General features: G+C 36.1%; 1 protein-coding gene across 1 annotated transcript in view; it reads left to right on the forward strand.

Moving 5' to 3' along the window:
• Window positions 1-20,390, forward strand: part of DOK6 (docking protein 6) — a 253,286-nt gene that overhangs the window by 161,975 nt on the left and 70,921 nt on the right. The window contains exon 5 of the mRNA XM_055706156.1: window positions 1,741-1,930. Within this exon, the coding sequence (XP_055562131.1) occupies window positions 1,741-1,930 (190 nt within the window). The remainder of the gene's footprint in view (window positions 1-1,740; window positions 1,931-20,390) is intronic.

The raw sequence follows: 20,390 nt of genomic DNA on the forward strand, positions 1-20,390 counted from the left end.
AATGGCTTTGAGTCTGAATGAATCAATTAGGGAGTCATTAATAGGAAAAAATTAAACTGACCAATGCAGAATAACATTGAGGATGACAAGTTTACTTTTATCTATCCAGGGCAGCAATTCTTACTGCTCACCCAGCAGTTCCCTGCTTCTGTTAATTCCTCAGCCAAACTTTTGTTATTTTATTGACACACACATGCATACTCACATACACACTTCTAACATGTTTTATATGAACTCACTTATCTGCAATATTTTCACTTATTTGTCAAAAAAGTCTCTCTATATAAAATGTCAAAAAAATGGAAACATAATATCTGCGATATTGGATGTCAAACACAATGAGAAGCTGCATCTAATTTTGACTGCTACAATAAATTTCTCTCACTTTATTCCTCTTCTGATTACTTTAAATTCTTTCCTAATTTTTATGAGGACACCATGAGAAAATTCAGAGCAAATGCTGGAATAAATGTTCCACACCAAGCTGTCATTCGTTCATCAAGTGATTTGTGACAGTTTTCCTGTCAGAGGTCCCTTTAAAGTACATTTTCCTAGTACTGATTATTGGACGAGCATTGCTCATGCTCATACTAAAAATCATTCTTACCTTTTTTTGTCAACACCCTCCAGTGCAGTAGCATTGACATTTTGCTTTTCTATCCTATATCAAAAATGAAATAGAATTGTTAGAGGAAGTTGCAGATCAGCTCCATTCTCCCATGTTATGCTATTAAGCCCTAAGATTTCAGTGCCTTGAAGTTAAAATACAGGCTAACACTTCCAACTGTACGACCTGAAATTAAACTGAGTGTTTAATTCTTTGTAGAAGCAATTCATAAAAGCATTAGTTATTCTTCAAAGAAAATTCCATTTTTAAAAAAATTATCTTGGTATTATTGTGGTTTACTTCCTTCCGTATGCATTAATGGTGTTTAATATCATGTGGTGGCTTTTTTTTTTTTTTTTTGGGGGGGGGGGGAGGGGGGTAGTGGTGTGGTTTTTTTAAGGATAACTTTTGCTTTGCTTATTATATCACATGCAATTCAGGCACTTCAGAAAATTGTTAATGCCCTCGACCTCTTACTGCAATGAATGCACTTTGCAGTGGAAGTGCAGCTGACAGCAATTGATGTCATGACCATACTAATATATCATGTTGAATCAGATTTTTCAAGAAAGCAACCAATGATTAAAACTGTTATTAATTTGACAAATTATAATGACTTTGGCAAATAAATAGAAACTGAACGCAATTATTAACAAGCTTCGATAAGTAAACCTGGGTTTGCAATTTCAAGGACAGTTTTTCTAAGAGGCAACGGTTTTGCCAGGATACCTGTAGTTCTGTTCTTTGAGAAAGGAGTCTGTCAGAGTTCAAGTCATTGCGAATTTTGATTTGCAAAGTCATGGACCTTAATGTGAGGATAAAGGACTTCAGTTAACTTGCTGGGGACATATGTCAGAGGACTTTGCAGATCATCTGTGAAAGATGTTTCAGTCTGCTGCATTATTTATAATGAAAATGAAATGAAGACAATTCTCTTACTCCTCTCATGTACACTAGAAAGACTTCTTCGAAATCAGTGGCTCCTCACCTCTATTCAAGGCCAGAAATTTGGCCTTGATTTCTGAACCATCAGTAACTAAAGACTTGATTTCCTTTTTTTTCCCTCAGTATAAAATCTTTCTTTAACTGGCGATGCCTTATTGTGTGTTGTTTGTTTGTTTGTTTTTTTCCAGAACGATTCAATGTCTATCTTATGCCTACACCAAATTTAGATATCTATGGGGAATGTACAATGCAGATCACACATGAAAACATCTATCTCTGGGACATCCACAATGCCAAGGTCAAGCTGGTCATGTGGCCTCTGAGCTCTTTGAGGAGATATGGACGTGACTCAACATGGTTCACATTTGAGTCTGGAAGGTAAGAGCTAAGGAGTAGGAAACAGCAAGAAGAATAAATAAGCAGTGATTTTTGAGAAGCAGCCTGATAAGTTAGATTAGCCTCTCATTATAAAGAAAGATGGAATACATGGCCTTTCCATAGACCTGTTTGTTGAATGTTACTTTTCAATCTATTCAGCTCAGTGTTCAAAATAAGTGTTGATATATCTTATATTTAAAATGATCTTAAGCTTCCTCTGACTTTTATTTAACTGTGGTTGAATTGTCATTCTTAAGGTTTATGAGCCTCACTGTGCTTAAACACTAATGTGTTATAATTTGAGTACTTTTGATGTAGAAGACATTAATTCTGGATCATGGAAAAGGCTGATCACACAATATGAATGGAATAACTTCCGCTACAGTAGATATTACTCTTTTTGGGTGTTCCTGATGACTGATTGCCACACTGGAATGTAATTGTAGGCAGAAGCACAGAGAACATTGTGAACCCATAAAAAGGCTAGCTCTTTTTTTCTGCCTGCAGTTTTAATCCTCATTGCTATTTCCATCCTCAGATTAGTTTTAAATGTCCGTGGAGCTCTGTTTTGTCTCCCTTTCATATCTTTTTAATGCATTTCATTGGACCGTTAGGTCCATTGCTTTTTCTGTGTTTCTGTGCAGAAATAATTCTGCAGTCATCTCTGTCTTTAGTGATGTTTCATCTTGTATTTTATGCTTCTAGACTTTTCTAAGTTTTTTATACTTCCTTATGCAGAGCCTGAATTTTCTGAAACGATCTGTGAAATTACAGGTCTCTACACTCTTGGGTTAGCCACATTGCCTTGGTAAAAATCTTCATATGCATTTTGATGTGTGCTTATTCAATATCATTAATATTCACAAAAGTAGAGTTGGCGATCACAAACAAAAGCATGGATCAAATGGATCCTACAGCCTAAGAACTTAATGACCTAAATTATTCTGCAGTTTCATACAGACAGGAGTTACCACTTAACTCAGAACTTTGTATATACAGACTGATGTCACCAGAACATTGTAGTGCTCTGTTACTTTTCTCTGATGACTTCACTATTAAAAATCATGAAGACAGCAATACTTTTTTATTATTATTATTTAATAATGTTTTACTAAAAATTAGCAACAGCTTACCCATGTTTCAATTTAATTTCAGTGATTAAGCTGTAGGGCTCATTCAGATATACTCTTTTAGCAAGAATAATTTGCTAAATCATTCCTTCCCCTAGGCCTCAAGCTACCTCATGTGAAACTAGTTCAAGCAGCATACCCACACAATACCAGAAAGCAAGTAAAATGACTAAAAAATGCCTGAAACTCACCGTATTGTTCTGGAGAAAAGCAAGCAAGCAAGCAAAGAAACAAAACCACTAGGATTTACCTTTATCCCATTCTTTGTGAATATCCCACCCATCTGATTCTTTGGCTAAATTTTTATTTTCAAACATACATTTTATTAAAGGGGAAGGGTTATTTTTGCATAAAAAGATAATGATTGAAGACTTACTAAGAGCTGCTTATTCAGACTAGTGTATCTGTCTGTGAGTAGACCCACTTTTAATTGATTCTGAAGGAAACTATCTTTGGAAATTGAAATTGTCATTAACAAAAATTAAGCTGCTAAAACTAATTCAGATTCATTATTTGAAGATGATTTCTTATACCTGTCTCAAAATATAGGTGTTTCATTCTCTATAATGTTTTAATCATTAAAAAAGTCATTCTATATCATAGTGAGATTCTTTTTTTTTTTTTTTCTTTTTTTTTTTTTTTTGGCAAGATAGTTGCTTTCTGTACTGCTCTATGGTACAACAGTACTAACAAGCTATGTATAGTGATTGTATATATTCAAGAAAAGTCTGAGCCTTATCTCTGCTTTTTTAAGCCTTCTACAGTATTTTAATTCCATACTAGTACCTGACTATCATCTTCCCCTACAATCCATGGACCATACAACCTGATAAAAAGTGGATTGTTTTGCTGTGTTTTATTATTATGAGCCAGTTCTGCCTTTATCTATCATGCTTTACTGTCTTTGATCTGATTCCTCCCTTTTGCTTGCTTGGGAGTGCTTTATCTGTCTGATTTGGAAATGTGTAAAGACTAGATTTAGACTCGCAGAAAAACGTAGAAGTAAAAAATAGGACTAGAGAAAAGTCAGTGTCTTCAATTACATCTGAAGATTAATGCTTATTTTAAAATCTGTTGTTGATTTTTTTTTTACTTTTTATTTTTTAACCAGGATCTTTCTCATTTTTTCTAAACATGATTTTCTTTGTCCCTTGATCTGTTAGTGCCTTAGTACAGTAAATTGCTGATGCATGCTGTCATCAGAAATGAAGTGCTCATCCATGTTTTATGACAATGTTACGCAGCAAAATTGTCATTGCTTTACTTTTTCCCTAAGGCTTAAATATTAAATGTAGACAATTGCTTTAAAAGAAATATTTTTAAATAGGTTCTTATTTTTTACTGAGTTTTAGCAGCTATGCAGTATATGTGTATGAGGTTTGCATGAACATTAAGAGCTCAGGTTTATATATTTATTATCCATCCTCAGTTCTGGTATTACTTTGTTTGAGTAAATAAATCTCTCCCATTAAAATAAATGCAGATATTCACAAAGAGATACTATGATAAATTGATTAAAATTAAGCTTTCAAACAAGTACATTTATCTTTTAATAAACATATTGTTTTGCATTTAAATGGAATATGGAATTGGATGTATAAAACTAAACTGTTCACTTCTCTATTGAAATGCAATAACTATATGATTTGGAGGATATCTTAAATATGAGAATAATGAACACAAATTCTTTCCAAATGTCAGATCATTCTGTTTGGTTTTGCACTGAACTGGAGTTTGTAAATATGTCTCTTTGCACTACCTATGAAGTTAGACTCATCCTTATTTTTCATTATTCAGTGAATCAATGAAAGTTAATATTTCTTGCACAGTAGTTTACTTAATTCGTGTTCTTCCCTATCCAAACTCTGCTGAGATTTGGGGGAAGTACAGTTTTGTGTGGCTTTGATGCTGGAAGGAGAGATTTTCATTATTTAAAGTACCTGGTTAGGGTTAACCCATGCAAAGTATCCATCGATCAGAAAATAGTAATTCACAACTCCATTAGGCACTACAATAGTTTTGTACTGATTAATACTGTGCATCTAACACGGTGAATGGATCCCACAGTAATTCAGAGCACCTGAGGTAGGAGCCTATCATTTAATTTTCCTAGAGCCAGGTTTTCCACCTGAACAGATTTGGATTGGCTCAGGGAGTTTTAATGTTGAATCATCAATAAGTCAACAGGATTTCCTTAATTTATGGACATGCATAATGTGTTTGGACACCTCTTTCTCATTATTTTGGGTATTGGATATGTTGGAGACACTGTGCCTAAGAATGCACTCAGTCTGCATGAGTGCACTTACTTTTCTCTTCAAGCTTTTGGTACCGCTGCTCCATGTATGGGAGCACTTGTCCCTGAGTGTCTCTGATTTCAAGTCCCTGAAATGGGAAGTGTGCTGCTTACACAACTGCCCACACAACTGTCCAGATGAAGGTATTGCAAATTACATGCAATCCAAGAAACATTCCAGAAAACATCAGATGTGAAGACACTGTTTTCAGACTCCTGCCAAAGTTACAGGATTCATTTTGCTGATGTTGCAAAGGAAATAATCTATGACAAAGGCCATAAGCAATATTTAAAATTCACTCTCTGGAAACTGCAAAAGGCAGTTGTCCAAGCATTCCTTTTAGCAAAACAAGCTGGCTGAGGCACATTGTTAGGAGCGTATAAGGAGACTCAAGAATCCAGAATTGAGGCACTGAGAGAAATAAACACAGATGGACTCTTTACTGTTTTTTAAATGTTTTTTTCTTTTGCTGTACTGCAATTCTGCCATTTACATTAAACAATATTTTCTATGTATGGAAGCTGTCTGGCCAAGTCTATTAAGTGCTGGCCAGAGGTATCAAACAAACAAACAAACAAAAATACCAGTCTGGCTGAAGTCAAGTTAAACATGGTGAGAAAATACAATGATGGGATGGGCTGTGGAAGCCTCAGACAAACTTTGTGAAATACTGCAAGTTTCTGCTGAGTAGAGAGGTCAAGGCAGTAGGTTTGTTCTTGAAGTTTTGAGAACACAAGGAGCCACAAATCCATGAAACTCTCCTTTTTCTGAAATAGATTTTCTTCTATTTTATAGACAAGTTTTTGAAATTTAAACAGTTTCAAGTCTTTCCAAGTTTATTCATACTGTGCATTCAGAGACACACATTGAATCACACTAAAATATTTTTTCTTTATTTTTTTTTCCTCATCAGAGAAAACATAAAGAAATGTAGTATTCCCTGTCATTTTTAAGATCTGGAATCTGTTTCTTTGGTTGAGAAAATATTAAGCTCAAGCATTGCAGAGTGGTGACATGAGAATTTCTCAGGTTTGCTTTTTTTTCTTTACGCAACCCAGGACTGACAATTTTCTCAGAGGTAGATACGCAGATGCTAGGGTTATCTGAAGCAGAAAGTTCAGTGTTTCCTTCAGGCACTACATCTGATTGGAATTTTTCATTTGTCTGTCAGTCCTCGTTGATAGTTTCTGGTGTCAATGTGAAATGTATGTCAATTAACAAAGTCAAGTTACAGGAAACATCCTCATTTTCCCTTACATGGGGAGAGGCCCCTTATGTGTGTGTGCGCCTCATGAGACAGTTGTTCTGGACTTCACACACTGATGTACATATCAGCTCAGGTCTATACCTCCCTGAAGAGAAGCCTTCAATTCCTGACTGCTGGTGGATCATCTAAATTGTGGATTAAGTTTATCATAGAATTATAAATCACATATTATAAATCATTCTAGTAACATTATAGATCATAAACTTGTCATGGAATTTGTAAGTCACTTTGAGTTGAGCAGTAATACGAGCACCCAGGTGCGGCTGCAATAGATAGATCTACCATTTCACATAAAAGTTACCTCAGAGCTTTGAGCACCCCACACTTAATAGTTAAGTTTGTTAGGATCCTTTTCTTCCTTTACATCTTTGCAATATTTGCAAAAAGCCTAATTACCCATTATGTGAAATTTCAGTGGTTTTGTTTTACCTGTTTTCTCACTGCCCCTTCACTTCTCACATTCTTTCCCCAGGCAGTATGTATTGCTAAAATCTGAAAATAACTTCAAAAAAGAAACAGAAATCTCTTGTATGTATCCTCCTCTTGGCTTTTTCAGTAATCACGTAGCTCTAATTTTAGGAAACGTGGCATTTTTATCACTGAATATGTTTTAGTTCCTTGTATTTAGCAGTGCCAAGGTTATACTGTAATATGTTTTAATTGTAGTTCCATTCCTACTTTTTTTCCATTCCAACTTCATCCCAACTCTCAAATTGCCTTCTTCCAAATTCCTGAACTGAAATAAGTTCTGTGTTTGTCATCTGATTCATTTAAACCCTACGTAAAAAGAAGTTGTGTGTTTAACTCATCTGCAGGACTCTTACTCTGGTTTTGATCATGGTACCTAATCTAAGAACTCTTTCAATAGCGGAAACTGATACGGCTTGTTGTAAGTGACTTGTAAAATGCTCACTGAATTTTCTCTCTGCCAAGGCTCCTCTCAAACTGCTCTAGCATCGGTAAGTCAGAGCAAGTTCGACCAAAACTCACATAACAATGAAATTGTCCACAGTGTAACTGAATATGGCAGACAGAGAGAAGGCGGCATTATATGCATGCTTCTTTATCCTAAATTTCTATTCTAACTTATAAAATGTTCTTCTCTTTTTAGTCACTGTTTTGAAAATTTATCCATGATAATCACACCTACAGATTTTCTGCCAGAATGCCTGAGCCATTCCACTTTTCTGTGAAAGCTCTAATTTTGATTTGAAAAAAACAATGGCATCTCAAAAAAGGCAATAACATTAACATTACCTTTATTAAGTTGTAATTTTATCACAGATAGATTGAGAAGTCAGTGACTCCAGCAAGCTCCACAAAGTTGTATAGCATAGTAATGAACAAATGTATAAATACTAAATTGATAGGAATGAGAACATCAGTAGTTCATTAATTCACCATTGCCTAACCAGTAATTTCGCTTATGAATTTGTACTGAATGAAATATATGCAGTTAGAAAAACAGTCACCTGAAGTTTGTCCAGTTAACACAAAAGACATACAGCTCAGAAGCAAAGCCTTCATCTCTGTGGTATCTATAGAAGTGGCTCATAATGGCATATTTTGCAACCCAGAGGGCATAGTGTACATTTTCAGCTGATAACTATATATACAATATCATTGTTATAATTCAAATGTTACGAAGTTTTTAGTGAAATCAATAAGAATTGTATTGTCATTGCCTAATGTATTAGCAGATAGCATGTTATGTTCCTTCTGATGATCCTGAAATAACGTGAAATGTGCCTTTCCATTGAAGTGTGTAATTTGCCTTCTCCTTTTGTAATACGGCTGTATGTCATAATCAAAATAGGGCTTGTTATAAATATTTTGAGTCTGGCCATCATTTTTCTTCCAAGTGACTTTACATCCATGCTTGAGCCCAGAAGATTTGCTATTTGCAGACCATATTCTAATTGTTCCTTTTTCATACATATGCTCTGCTGTAAGCATGGATTGTTAGATTAATATTCCTGATGCTGAATATGACTAACAAGGTTATTGGTGTGTAACATATGAGCAGAGAAGAAACAGATGAAATAATTCATACATTCTTAATCACTTTAGGACTTACTTATTGTTTCAACTCTAGATTTTAACCTTTGAATTCCACAGTGAGCAATAGCAATAATTAATCTTTTATGGCAGTTCTGAATAACTTGAGACGTTCCAGCAGCAGGTCCTTTTCTCTCCAAGAGTCGTAACACCATCTAACATCTAAGATGCAGGAGGACTGAAATATCCCAGATTTGAAAAGCAAAACAATGAAAAAGCCCCATTTAGAAAAGAAATAAAATCAACAGCAAAACTCAGAAGCTCATATATACTAATAAATTTTGCTAATGTTCTTAATTTCTTATATAGATGCCATTTACAATGAGAGCCAGAGTTTCTATTTTAGTACTTAAATACTGTTGCATCTCTTCCCACCAAGCCTATTTGCATGAGCCAGTTAAAAATGCTGAAACTGGGCACCTAATCATCTATACAGACAGTAGAAGAGTGTTGAACACTTCACAAGGGGCAATCCAGGAGGTCACGTTTTGCACAGAGAACCATCTAGCCAGCAAGAATACTAAGCACAAATAAATCCTCTTTTTCTCCAACGCTTATGAATGTAGTATCATCCATTGAGGACGAGGTCTGAAATATCCCCTGTGCTGTGGCTGTACAAACATAGAAGGAATCAAAATGCAAAGGCTTGAATTTGCACAACAAAAGAGCCTCCTTCATGAATATTTAGGAACCTGTGCAAACCTGCTCTTCCACTTGCACACAGGGAGCATTGCAGAAGGGTAAAGTAGCACAGTTTTAAACATTTGTGGGCTTCGTTTGTTGTCAGGATCTCTGGTTCCTCAGCTTCAGCTGACAGTTAGGTTTATTCTAAAGGTCATTTTAGTGTCTGAACAGTTGTCTCTTGTATGTCACATGTAAAATTGCAGTAGAAGTTTTATTTTTCTCTCAGTCTTGGGATGTGATTATACTGGAATCAAGCTGAGTATAGCATAACTGCCAGTCACTATTTCTGAGCTGAGAAAGCTGCTTTAGAAGGCTAATCCTGGAAGGTTTGTATCATATCTGACTAATTTCTCTTGTTCTTTCAGACAGTGTTGATTCATTGTTCTCACAAATAATGAACTCACTTATAAAATACCTATTGGCATATTTTTTGTTTAACATAAGATGTAGCTTTTCTGAAGGATGATGGTATCCAGTAAGTTCTGTGTTTCAAAAAGAGGTCAATAGAGTGGTTATGGCCTCTGCTGTCATTCACAGAGGTATAGCAGTTCCAGAAATGCTTCTGTATTCTGGATGTAGTAATAGAGTGAGAACACAAACTCTAGCGTGGAAATTTCCATGGTGATTCATTTTTTCAGTAGCTGTATTCTGGCTTTTCATTAGTAAGTTGAATGCCATTACCAACAAAGCTTTATATATATGTATATTATATACACTTTCCCAAACATATATGTGATCTCCGTGCAGCCATGACTGGTTTGGAATATGTGAGTAACTGTGGAGGTAACAAACTTTTTTTTTTTTTTTTTTTTTTTTTTAATATTACTGCAGGTTTGTACAATTTTTTTTTGCAAAAATCAACAATCATGAAGATACTGAATATTTTCATCCATTAACTTAATTAATTATTAATCTAATTTGTTATATCATTAAGTAGAAAAACAAACTGCTCTCATGCAAAAAAACTACAGATAAGCAAAACCAAGACAGTAATATTGAAAGTAATGGGGAGTTTGCATTCATTTACTTTTTGTGGTTGTTGGTTTTTTTTTTATTTATTTTATTTTATGTCCCTACAAACCAGAGAATACCTAGGATATTTTGGGTCAAACCTTTAAACCATGCTAAAAAACTGATATTCTCCACCACTTATTAACAGCTACTTTTTGTGAAACTTTGCTACTGAGACAAATATACACACAGACACACACACAGACACACACACACCCCACACCACCACACTACCCACCCCCCTGTGAACATGTTTGAAGACAGATATAAAATAATATAAAAAGTGTTCTTCCCAGAATGGGTATATAACTAAATAGGAAGACCTAAAAGAACTTTCAAATTGACCATCCGTGAGTGATTCCTTCAATTTTTTAAATAGCTATGTTTAATGTTGATTGAATACAAATCCATGTGCTAAATTTCAGATTCTGTTTCCGGCATTATCATGCATTATGCCCCCCTCAAGTCTTTTATTTTAACTAAGTGTCCTCTCACTCTAATTTCAATTAACTAAAGAACTATCAAAATACTGTCACATAGGAGAGATGGAGAGCACTTTACAGGCAGTGCCTGCTCAGTAGCATTCTGGAAAAGCCAGGCTATTTGTGAGGTGTGTTGACTGGTCCCACAGGCTCCTTTAATCTTCCTCTTATTTATAAGGTACTGAAGGAAGGTTTGTCCCTTAGCCCCTGTTAGAGGAAATGCTATTAGCTACTGTGTCCCTCCTAATAGTACTTCTTTGCTATCACAGTAAGTTATTACTATTATTGCACTATCAATAATGCTGTACTCTGTGGTGTGTGATGTATTTCTGCTGTGAGTAGTCATTTGTCACATATTTTCTAAAAAGCTTCCATCTTATTAGAAGGAGGGGAGGGATAGGCATCATCTAATGGAATCCCTCAATCTCAGCTGCTCCAAACATCGTTTGATCTTTCTGACTTTTTGGGAGAAAACTCAGTACAGTGCTATAATTCACCAAGTTGCTTTATCTACTTGATTATCCTGCCAGTGGCCAAAAAGTCAAATATAGCATTGTACGCTCGATGCTTGCTTGAACCAGTGCAACAAAGCAGATTTTCACGTTTTTGTACAATGTTTTTTAATTCTCTGTCCATCTTGGAAATTATTTATCTTTTAAAATGATACTTCAAATGTTCCCTGATACAGTTGTTGCAAACAATATTTTGGATGAATGATAGGAGAGATTATTTTTTTTTCCTGAAAATGTGCTATTGTGGCTGAAATTTCATCAAGTTGACTACAAAAGTAAACTAAAATTATCATCACTTATTGCAAACCTGCATTTATTAGTATACAGTGTTTGAAAATTTAAAAAAATGGAACTCTCAGACCATATGTATCTGCCATGGTTTATCCCTGGCTGGCAACTAAGCCCCACACAGCCGCTCACTCACTTCCCCTGAGTGGGATGGAGGAGAAGACTGGAAGAGTAAAAGTGAGAAAACTTATGTGTTGAGATAAAGAGTTTAATAGATAAAGCAAAAGCTGCACAAGCAAAGCAAAACAAGGAATTCATCCACCACTTCCCATGGGCAGGCAGGTGTTCAGCCATCTCCAGGACAGCAGGGCTACATCATGTGTAATGGTTACTCGGGAAGACAAACGCCATAATGCCAGATGTCCCCCCTCCTTCTTCCTCCAGTTTATATACTCAGCATGAGGCTATATGGTATGGAATATCCCTTTGGCTAGTTTGGGTCACTTGTCCTGGCTGTGTCCCCTCCCAGTTTCCCGTGCCCCTCCAGCCCTCACGCTGGCAGGGCCCAAGAAACCGAAAATTCCTTGGCTTAGTATAAACATGACCCAGCAACAACCAAACCCATCAGTGTGCTGTCAACATTGTTCTCACACCAAATCCAAAACACAACACTGCACCAGCTAAGAAGAAAATTAATTCTGTCCCAGTTAAAAGCAGGACAGTGTTGTTTACTGTCAGGAATGGGATTGAAGGGCGGAAAATTTTATAGTCTAGGTGATGATTCAGTGGAAAACCCTGAAGTTCTTTCAGATAATGACTCTGGGTGCCAAATCTTTATTTAATGAAATGACAGGTTGGATCATTTGTATTTCTGGTGACTTACTTATCTAAGAGTACTGTCACTGTCACCAGAGAATTAAGAGTGGCAGCAGCTATGCAAAACAGCACTGGTCTGGAGAGGACCAGGGCTGGATGTGCTAAAGCTGTTTTGCACATACATTGGTTAGCAAGCGGACCGGCTTTCTGGGACTAAAAGAAACTCAAGAGATTTATGACAATAGGAGGGCAGATCATGTGGAGGGGGACAGAAATGGGCTAAGCACATGAAATAGAAGGTGATAGGAATGTGGTGATGATACACATGGGCTGTTAAGAGAGAAATAGATAGGAAAGTACTTCTGAGTAAAAGCAAAAGGTAGCTGATTTTCTGATGGAACACTGTAGCAGCTTTTGGAATATGTGCAGCATTTTAGGAACAACTAATCAGAAAGTGTGGAAGATAGGAGCAAAAATTAGCAAAATGAGATTGGCCAGGATAAATGCTTGTCATTGGCAGGTATTGACGACACCATTTCAAATATTTAATTTTACAGGTACTTTTGTCTTTTTATGGGAGGCTACTTTAAGCCCCATTGAATCAATTTCTCAGAGAAAAAAAAAATCAGTATGATTGGCTCTCGGCTTTAGAAGCGTAGATGAAATGGAGGGCAGCCAATAAAAAAAGTGTTCAGTGCATGTAGAAGTACTGTCAAATAGCTGGTAAAAAGGACTATCAGAGAAATTAGAGCAGAAATAGTAATACACAGAAATAGAAATGTAGATTAGCATTTGTCTTGAGACTAATACTCTGTCTATGACATTAAGGATACCTATAATATAAATGTTCCAGAGTAACAAAATGGAGAAATACTTCAAAAGGCTTCTTAAATGTTACCTAGGATACTCAAGAGGGTTTTAATGACATGCATGAAATAGCCCCAGACATGCCCAAATTATTATGTGTAAATGTCCAGGGAAGGCATGGCCACCTTTTGCTGCATAAGAGCCATGAATATCCATCATGTATTGTTCTGCACATAGGGATTTGTACTGTTTCTCTTTCTGCCACCTATAGTGTTTCCTTTTTGGCTAGGTGTGTATAAAAGTTTGATGAAGCCAGCAGGTATTGCATCTATAGTTCATGGTTTTTTTAAACCTGGCATACAGAATCATGGACAGAAGGGATTGACACATTCCAGTGTTCAGAGCACTTGCATGGCTGTTATAAATTTCTTATAAAAATATTACTAAGGCAGTGTAGAACAGTAGAAGCCTAAACTCTGAAATATTGAACTGGATGAGTAAGCTCCAGTGTAAAGGTAGCTTGTTAGTGTTTTTTCACAGCAAAGGACTATTGCTTTTTTCCATTTTGCATTATAACAATGCTTCAAGTTTCCCAGGAAGAGAGCAAACATGCTGTGCTTGAATATTTTATGCATTAGAGAAGGTGCATTTCATACTTTCAGATTCTACCATTACAAATTCATTTCGCAGCCTTTGTTTTTCCCCTTTTCTGGTGGACTTGTCAAGGTGCATTTCTTGTCAATTAGTAGCATCTTGTGCTATGTAGAAAACTGGCCTGAAGGAGTATTTGTCCAGAATAGATGGTGGCACATACACACAATGGCCTCAGTTCTTACCATTTTTACTTAAACCTTTTTGGTTTAAACAAAAGCCTCATTAAAGATAGCATAAAACGTGGCTTTATGCAGTAGAGCATCAGTAGTTTCACACAGGACTCTTAGCTGTTCAACTAGGAGAACCTAATCATCATAACTGGTTGCCACTTATGAAAGGTGGAAATAAAGAGTTATCAAAATATCAGAAAATGGCTAGCTGTTGCATCCCATGAAGTTATAGAAAGAACATAATATATGAGAGATGAGATAAGAAAATATACAGGGAGCCCACGTATGAAACAATAAACTGTAAATACTGCTTTTTGCTTATTTTTCATCCTTTTATATGCTTTTCCTCTTGTTTTTCTGCATGATTTAATATATGTGATTATTTGTGATTATTTGCTTTGCAGGACTCTCTTATTTCTTTGCTTTTACATTTCTTTTATTCACTTGTACCTACCCACTTACTTGTATAATTGAAAGAAGTGTAACAAAATCTTACAAAAAATATTTTGAGGGCTCTCAAGGCCTTATTAAGCTGCTACTTACTGAACACAAACTGATTTATTTTAGCTATCAGGCTAATGAGAAATACTTAAAGAGAGTTTTCCCACTGCTGCAAGCACTAACACAAGGATGTCATATACGCAATCAAAGTTGGTGTTAGATGCCAGGTAAATGCAGTGTGAGCTGCTTGATCCATAACAGAATTGCTGCTGTTTGCAATTGAGAGAACAGGGAAAAAATCTGTCTGCCTCACTTTGGCCTAGCTTATGTCAAAGAGGAAAAGTTAAAGCAAGTGGGAGGGAAGTCATGTTTCCTCTCTAAATTAAATACCACATGTAGAAAACTGGTGGAAGTTCAATGAATGTTTTATACTTGTGGGGGCTGTACATTTTCTATGATTATTGTCTGATATTATTATTGCACATCCAGTTTCTGCTGAAGGCATTATTTGGCCATCTGTGTCTACATGTCTAGTTAAAGTGGCCTTCAGCTAAGATCTTCAGTTCTTACTGTCAGCAGCTGAGAAATACAGGTTTTTCTTCAAAGAAATCCCTGCCTTGTCTCATCCCTGGTGCTTTTGCTTGTCCCAGGGGTTGCTGCTGTGGCAGGCTGCTCCCACCGTGGAGTCGAAAACCTGCCAGTTTTGAGATCAGTGTGGTGAGTCTTTGGATATAATTAGCATATGTTAATTACTCATTAGTGTATGTACATGGCATGGTGAGTGTCTCTGGACAACCCTGTGTGCCCATAGTATTTGCATATGACTTTCTGAAAATTCCTCTGTGGCCACAATGGTCAAAGCAGGAGCTCTCATACCTTGAAGATGGAGACGATGACATGAGACGATGAACAAAGAGAGCAGTGCTTAAATCCCCATCACAATAAAATCATAGCACAATGAAAGTTTCAGGGAATGTCTGATGATAAATTAGGTGGCCAAAACCATTATTGATGGTGCACTTAAAAGGGGCAGGGACAGAGTGGGACACACTTGAAATGCTTTATTTTCAAGTAGTCAAAAAATATAACATAGACCTCTCGGGGCGTTCCCTTCATTATTTCTTTGCACTTTGTGTGCCCCCACTTTTTAAATGAAAGTGTGCAGTGTTCATTTTTCATAAACCAGGAAAACCGATGTATTGAATACATGTTATAATTGTCTAATTCACTTTTTTTTTTCCCTGGTTCTATGGTCCTAAACATGGCTCTATATCAGTTTCTAGATTTTTACTTCTGTTGTCTTGATATTAATTTTTTATTCATCCATCAAAAATATAAATTTTATTAATTCATTCCTGTTCAGCCCTCCAGAAATTTCCCTCCTCTCCTTAAGTGGATATACTTTGATCAAAATGCAGGAAGTATCAGTTTCCTATGCTTGCTGTCAAAATAATAATAAGACCAATGACACGAACACAGTACCTGACTGCACCTGTGTTTCCAATAGCATTCGATACATAGATGAGAGGTTAATGAGGCATTATAGGACAAATACTCTTGTAGATCATCTCAAATGTGGTCCTATGTTAAATTTTTAATATCGTATTTGTTGGTATGTACAGATGCAAAACTGGGCATTTTTACGTCTTCTTAGTTTAGCTTTTACATTGAGCATGATCAATTACTCCAAATATTGTTGACACCTCTGCAATAATGTCCAGTGGCAGAGCTTCTAAGCACTCCAAGTTCCTCAAAGATGAAGTAAAATGAACAAATATACCTATGCACATTCATACCTTGGCTCTTTCTATGCTAACATCTCTTAACTGGCAGGTGCCTCCTTCTTACAAAACTCATTACTTCCTGAAAGAGGATCGAGTACGTTCAGAATCGTGTCACACTGTGTTCAGAATTAATTCAGACTCTAGCAAGTACCATTTGAGAGGATTTCCATCCACAACACCCTGGGCAAGCAGTAGTCCCCAATGTAACAGTGACTTTAGGGCTCCAAAAGGAAAAAAAAACCCTGGGCCACTAAATTTTATTGCTTCTGTTGTAGCAAGCAGTGATGCGCTGCCACAGGGCTCCTCTATTATTACACTGTCATTTATTTTAACCAGTAATGGCCTCATTTGGGTTTTATATCTAACATTTTTGTATTTATCAGTGTCAACGGTATTCACATAGATTAATGCTGCTTCACCTGTGTTCTGCTACTAAAGACACTGAGAGGAACTGGGTAATATTGTTATGGGATGTGTTTGTCTTCATTGGGGAATAACAGCTCTTAACAGGGTGACAGAAGTCCTGTAGCAAATACCTGTATTTGAATATGACCCCAGCTTATACCCCTCTCATTCAAAAGTGAGATGAAAAATAATAGCTAAACCATGATGAGTGAAAAGGTTTAATTAAAAAAAAATAGCTGTTTGTAGTCTTTGCAATCTCTTTTATTTTTCTCAGACCAGTGTTTTTCATTGGTCTGTTTTCTGTACAGCCAACCGTAACTGATGCTTCTGTGCTGAAATGATAATAGTAATGTATGAGTTCTTGGTTTATCTTTCATGGAGTTGGTAAGAATAAATAGTCATCCAAGACACTGTTAAATAGTATTTCATCGTTGTCAACAAGACCTGAGCTTTACAAAGTAACAGAACTAATTATCTGACAAAATTTTCATGTTTGTTCTATTACTTAAACTGTGAAAAATGCAAATATCTTGTGTATTTAAGAACATGTCAACAATTGATTTTATTATCGTCTCTTTGTTTTTAATAAATGTGATCTTTTTTTAAAGAAAATGTGAAGGGATCTGAAGTCTCCGTAAAGTGGTTTGTTTTGCATGCACATATGCATTGATGACCTACACCGGTTTCTTAAATAATATGAACTGCATACCAACACAGAAGGGTAATTTGCATGTGTAACCTAGAATCCTTCTTACTTAGAGGTGGTAGAGCACAAACAGCACAGTTCAATCTTCCCCATCAAAATGTCTAGGTCATGTTTCATGAAGCTAGCTTATAAGCAGGAAGAGGCAAAAAATGTAGTTATAGTAAAGTGTTCGGGATTCAACTTCTTAGACTCCAGAATATTTCTTCTCTTATTGACTATAGTTTAGTTTCTAGGGTCTAGGAAATAGAAAACAGAGCCTATGTACGGCATATTTACCGTTACATATGGATATATTTCATAATTAGCATATTGGTCTCCACATTCTACCTTTTATGCATCACTTCAATAAAGTCAGTTTTTCTGCTTTTTGCACTGTAACTAGCATTGAGAATGATTTACTATCTTTAACTGTTCAGTACTAGTTACATTTATTCTGGTATATCAAAGTAATTAATATAAATAAGAATATTTCCATGAGAATAGATGGAAAAGCTTGGTAGTAACCAAATAAAAGTGGTCTGAAATAAGTCCCAGACAGAATACTCCTTCTTATCAAAACTGAGCCTCAAGGAAAGAAAGCAAAAATACAATTTTTTCACTGTGTCTTATGATAGACAGAGAAAAACCTGTGGAAATTAATTAGAGAATTAAAGTGCTAGTGGATAATCATTGATATAGTCCAGAGAAAGACACAGCCTACTTTCTTCACTTCCATTAAACAAAAAATGGGAAACATCTGACATGGGGAAATGTCAGATACATCCCTGATATGCCTCGCCAGCATAAATGTGCTATCACAGAGGGCAGCGCAGAGACAGCAGTTGTAGAGGCAGCACAGGCAATGAGAAGAAAAAATATCCCAAGAGGCATAATTACCACTAGTACTGTACAGAAATCTCTCCCATCTGACAAAACAAATAAAAACATGTTTTCATGTGAAAATTTCTGTTTATATTATATTATACCACTTAAATGGTCATTTGGTTTCAGCAGGAAAAGAAATAATCTTATCACGAAAAAATATTATTCACACAAAAAGTCTCCCTTTTAGAGGGAAAATTTGTAGGGTAGTGCATCTCTGTTCAAAAAGACTAGCACATAAGATTTTTGTTACTGTGACTGCATACAATATCTTAAAAAGTTACGCAGCTTGGAAAGTGTTAAGGTCCTGTAAGAAATACTGGAGGAGGACTGCTGGATTCCTCTGAGTAATGGAATCTCAGCTACCTGGGGGCACAACATCATCACTCATTTCCACTCCATCTCTGAGTATGTTCCTTCTCCGAATTGCACAATGTTGCCATAAATGGTCTTAGTAGGAAAGCTGCTTTGATGGCATGAGGGTTCCTTTAGTCCTTTTAATTGGAAACACTGAGAATGAGTCAAGAAATCTTCAGGGCTAAGCTCCATGATAAAGTTACTGAGCCATATCGAGATGTGGTAATACTCCATGTTCCCTGTATGGACTCAGGCCAAATTCAAGGATATTCCACATGAAAGCAAGCTAATTTCAGATTTAACACTGCTATCTATATCTTATGAACGTGTGGGAAGAATAGTGTAAAGTTATCCACCTCAGCTGAAGTGCAATAACAATATTGCACTTCAATGCAAAACAACAACAATAAATGTTACGGAAGAATGTCTATAGCCAGCAATTAGTAGATACCATGCATAATTGCTTTTTTGTGTTGTATATTCTTGCCAGTAAATAACCATCATTAAGAAGTGCAGGCAGGTGCCTCATATATCAGATCATTTTCATTATTTTATGATCAAAGAAGATCATAAAATTGCCAGGATATCCATTTGACACTCCAGATAAAACTCTGAAACGCTGACAAAAAAGCATGGCAATCTAACTCATTATTCATATAGGGAATAAGTAACGAGCCACACTCAGAGTGTGTCTGCTTGTTCTGGACGTTGCCCTTTGTATCATTGCTGTGCTTCATGTCGGTTTTTCACAGGACTTTTTCCCCGCTTGCACCAACTTTGTCCCAACTTTAGGTCTTTCTATCCATGTCTGCTGTCAAAGTTCTATACCTGAGTTAATTACACTTTGTGCACATTTCCTGTAAATTGTCTTCTCTCTGCTTCACCAATAGATCTTTCCTAGGTCCCATACATATCCTAATTACGTAGCTATCCTTTTTTTTTTATTTCCCCACCATATGTATCCTTTTTTTTCATTGCTTTATTGTACATTAGGAATCTTATCAACATTTTCTTATTTCTTCCTCTGCTTTTCTACCCTTCCAACATAGCAGTTGACTTACAATTTTATAAAAGCATATATAGTTTACTTTTCAGTTGTTTTAATACATATTAATAGGTGTAAAGGGAGATTTTAATCTAAATACGCCCCTGCCACAAGGAGTTTATTTGCTTTGCTTGCTTTTTTTTCATTTTCGCAGGAAAGAACAACTTTGAGAGGAAGTAAGCTAGCATGTTTTGAAGGCTGGAATAAGCAAAGAATTTGGACCCTCAAGGCAGTTTTTTATTCATCCTATAGTGAGGTCTACTGGTCAGCTAGCCTGTCTTTAGTGTGTGCTGTGTGTAACAGTCTTGCACACAAAGAACAAACGGGATTTCTGTCAAAATGGCTTAGCTCAAGTTGAGATAACAAGGAAAGAACAAAAGTTAGATATCCCCAAGAGAGATAGTATTTGTGTGTCTCCACTGATAATTTAACTAAATTGGAGGAAGAGTTGCTAGTTTCCACCACTTTCTAGAAAATCAAAGCTGTAGCAGCACATGAAATAAATGTCTCAGTTCAGAGTTAAATATTGCATACCAGTTTTTTTTTTTTTCCTGACTGACAGTCACAGCTTCAAGGCTTTAAAGAAAGGCTATCTTTTATTTACTACTAGTCTTGTGACAGTAACAGGTCTGGTCCCATAAGTGGTATCTGACCACGTTTGTCAGTACTAGGTAACTTCATTCCCGGGCCTTGAAGTGTCCCGAGTAAACAGCTTCAGTTTATAAAGGAAATGATTTTTCACACA

This window comes from Falco cherrug, chromosome 3 (genome assembly GCF_023634085.1).
Source record: "Falco cherrug isolate bFalChe1 chromosome 3, bFalChe1.pri, whole genome shotgun sequence".
Taxonomy (NCBI): Eukaryota; Metazoa; Chordata; class Aves; order Falconiformes; family Falconidae; genus Falco; species Falco cherrug.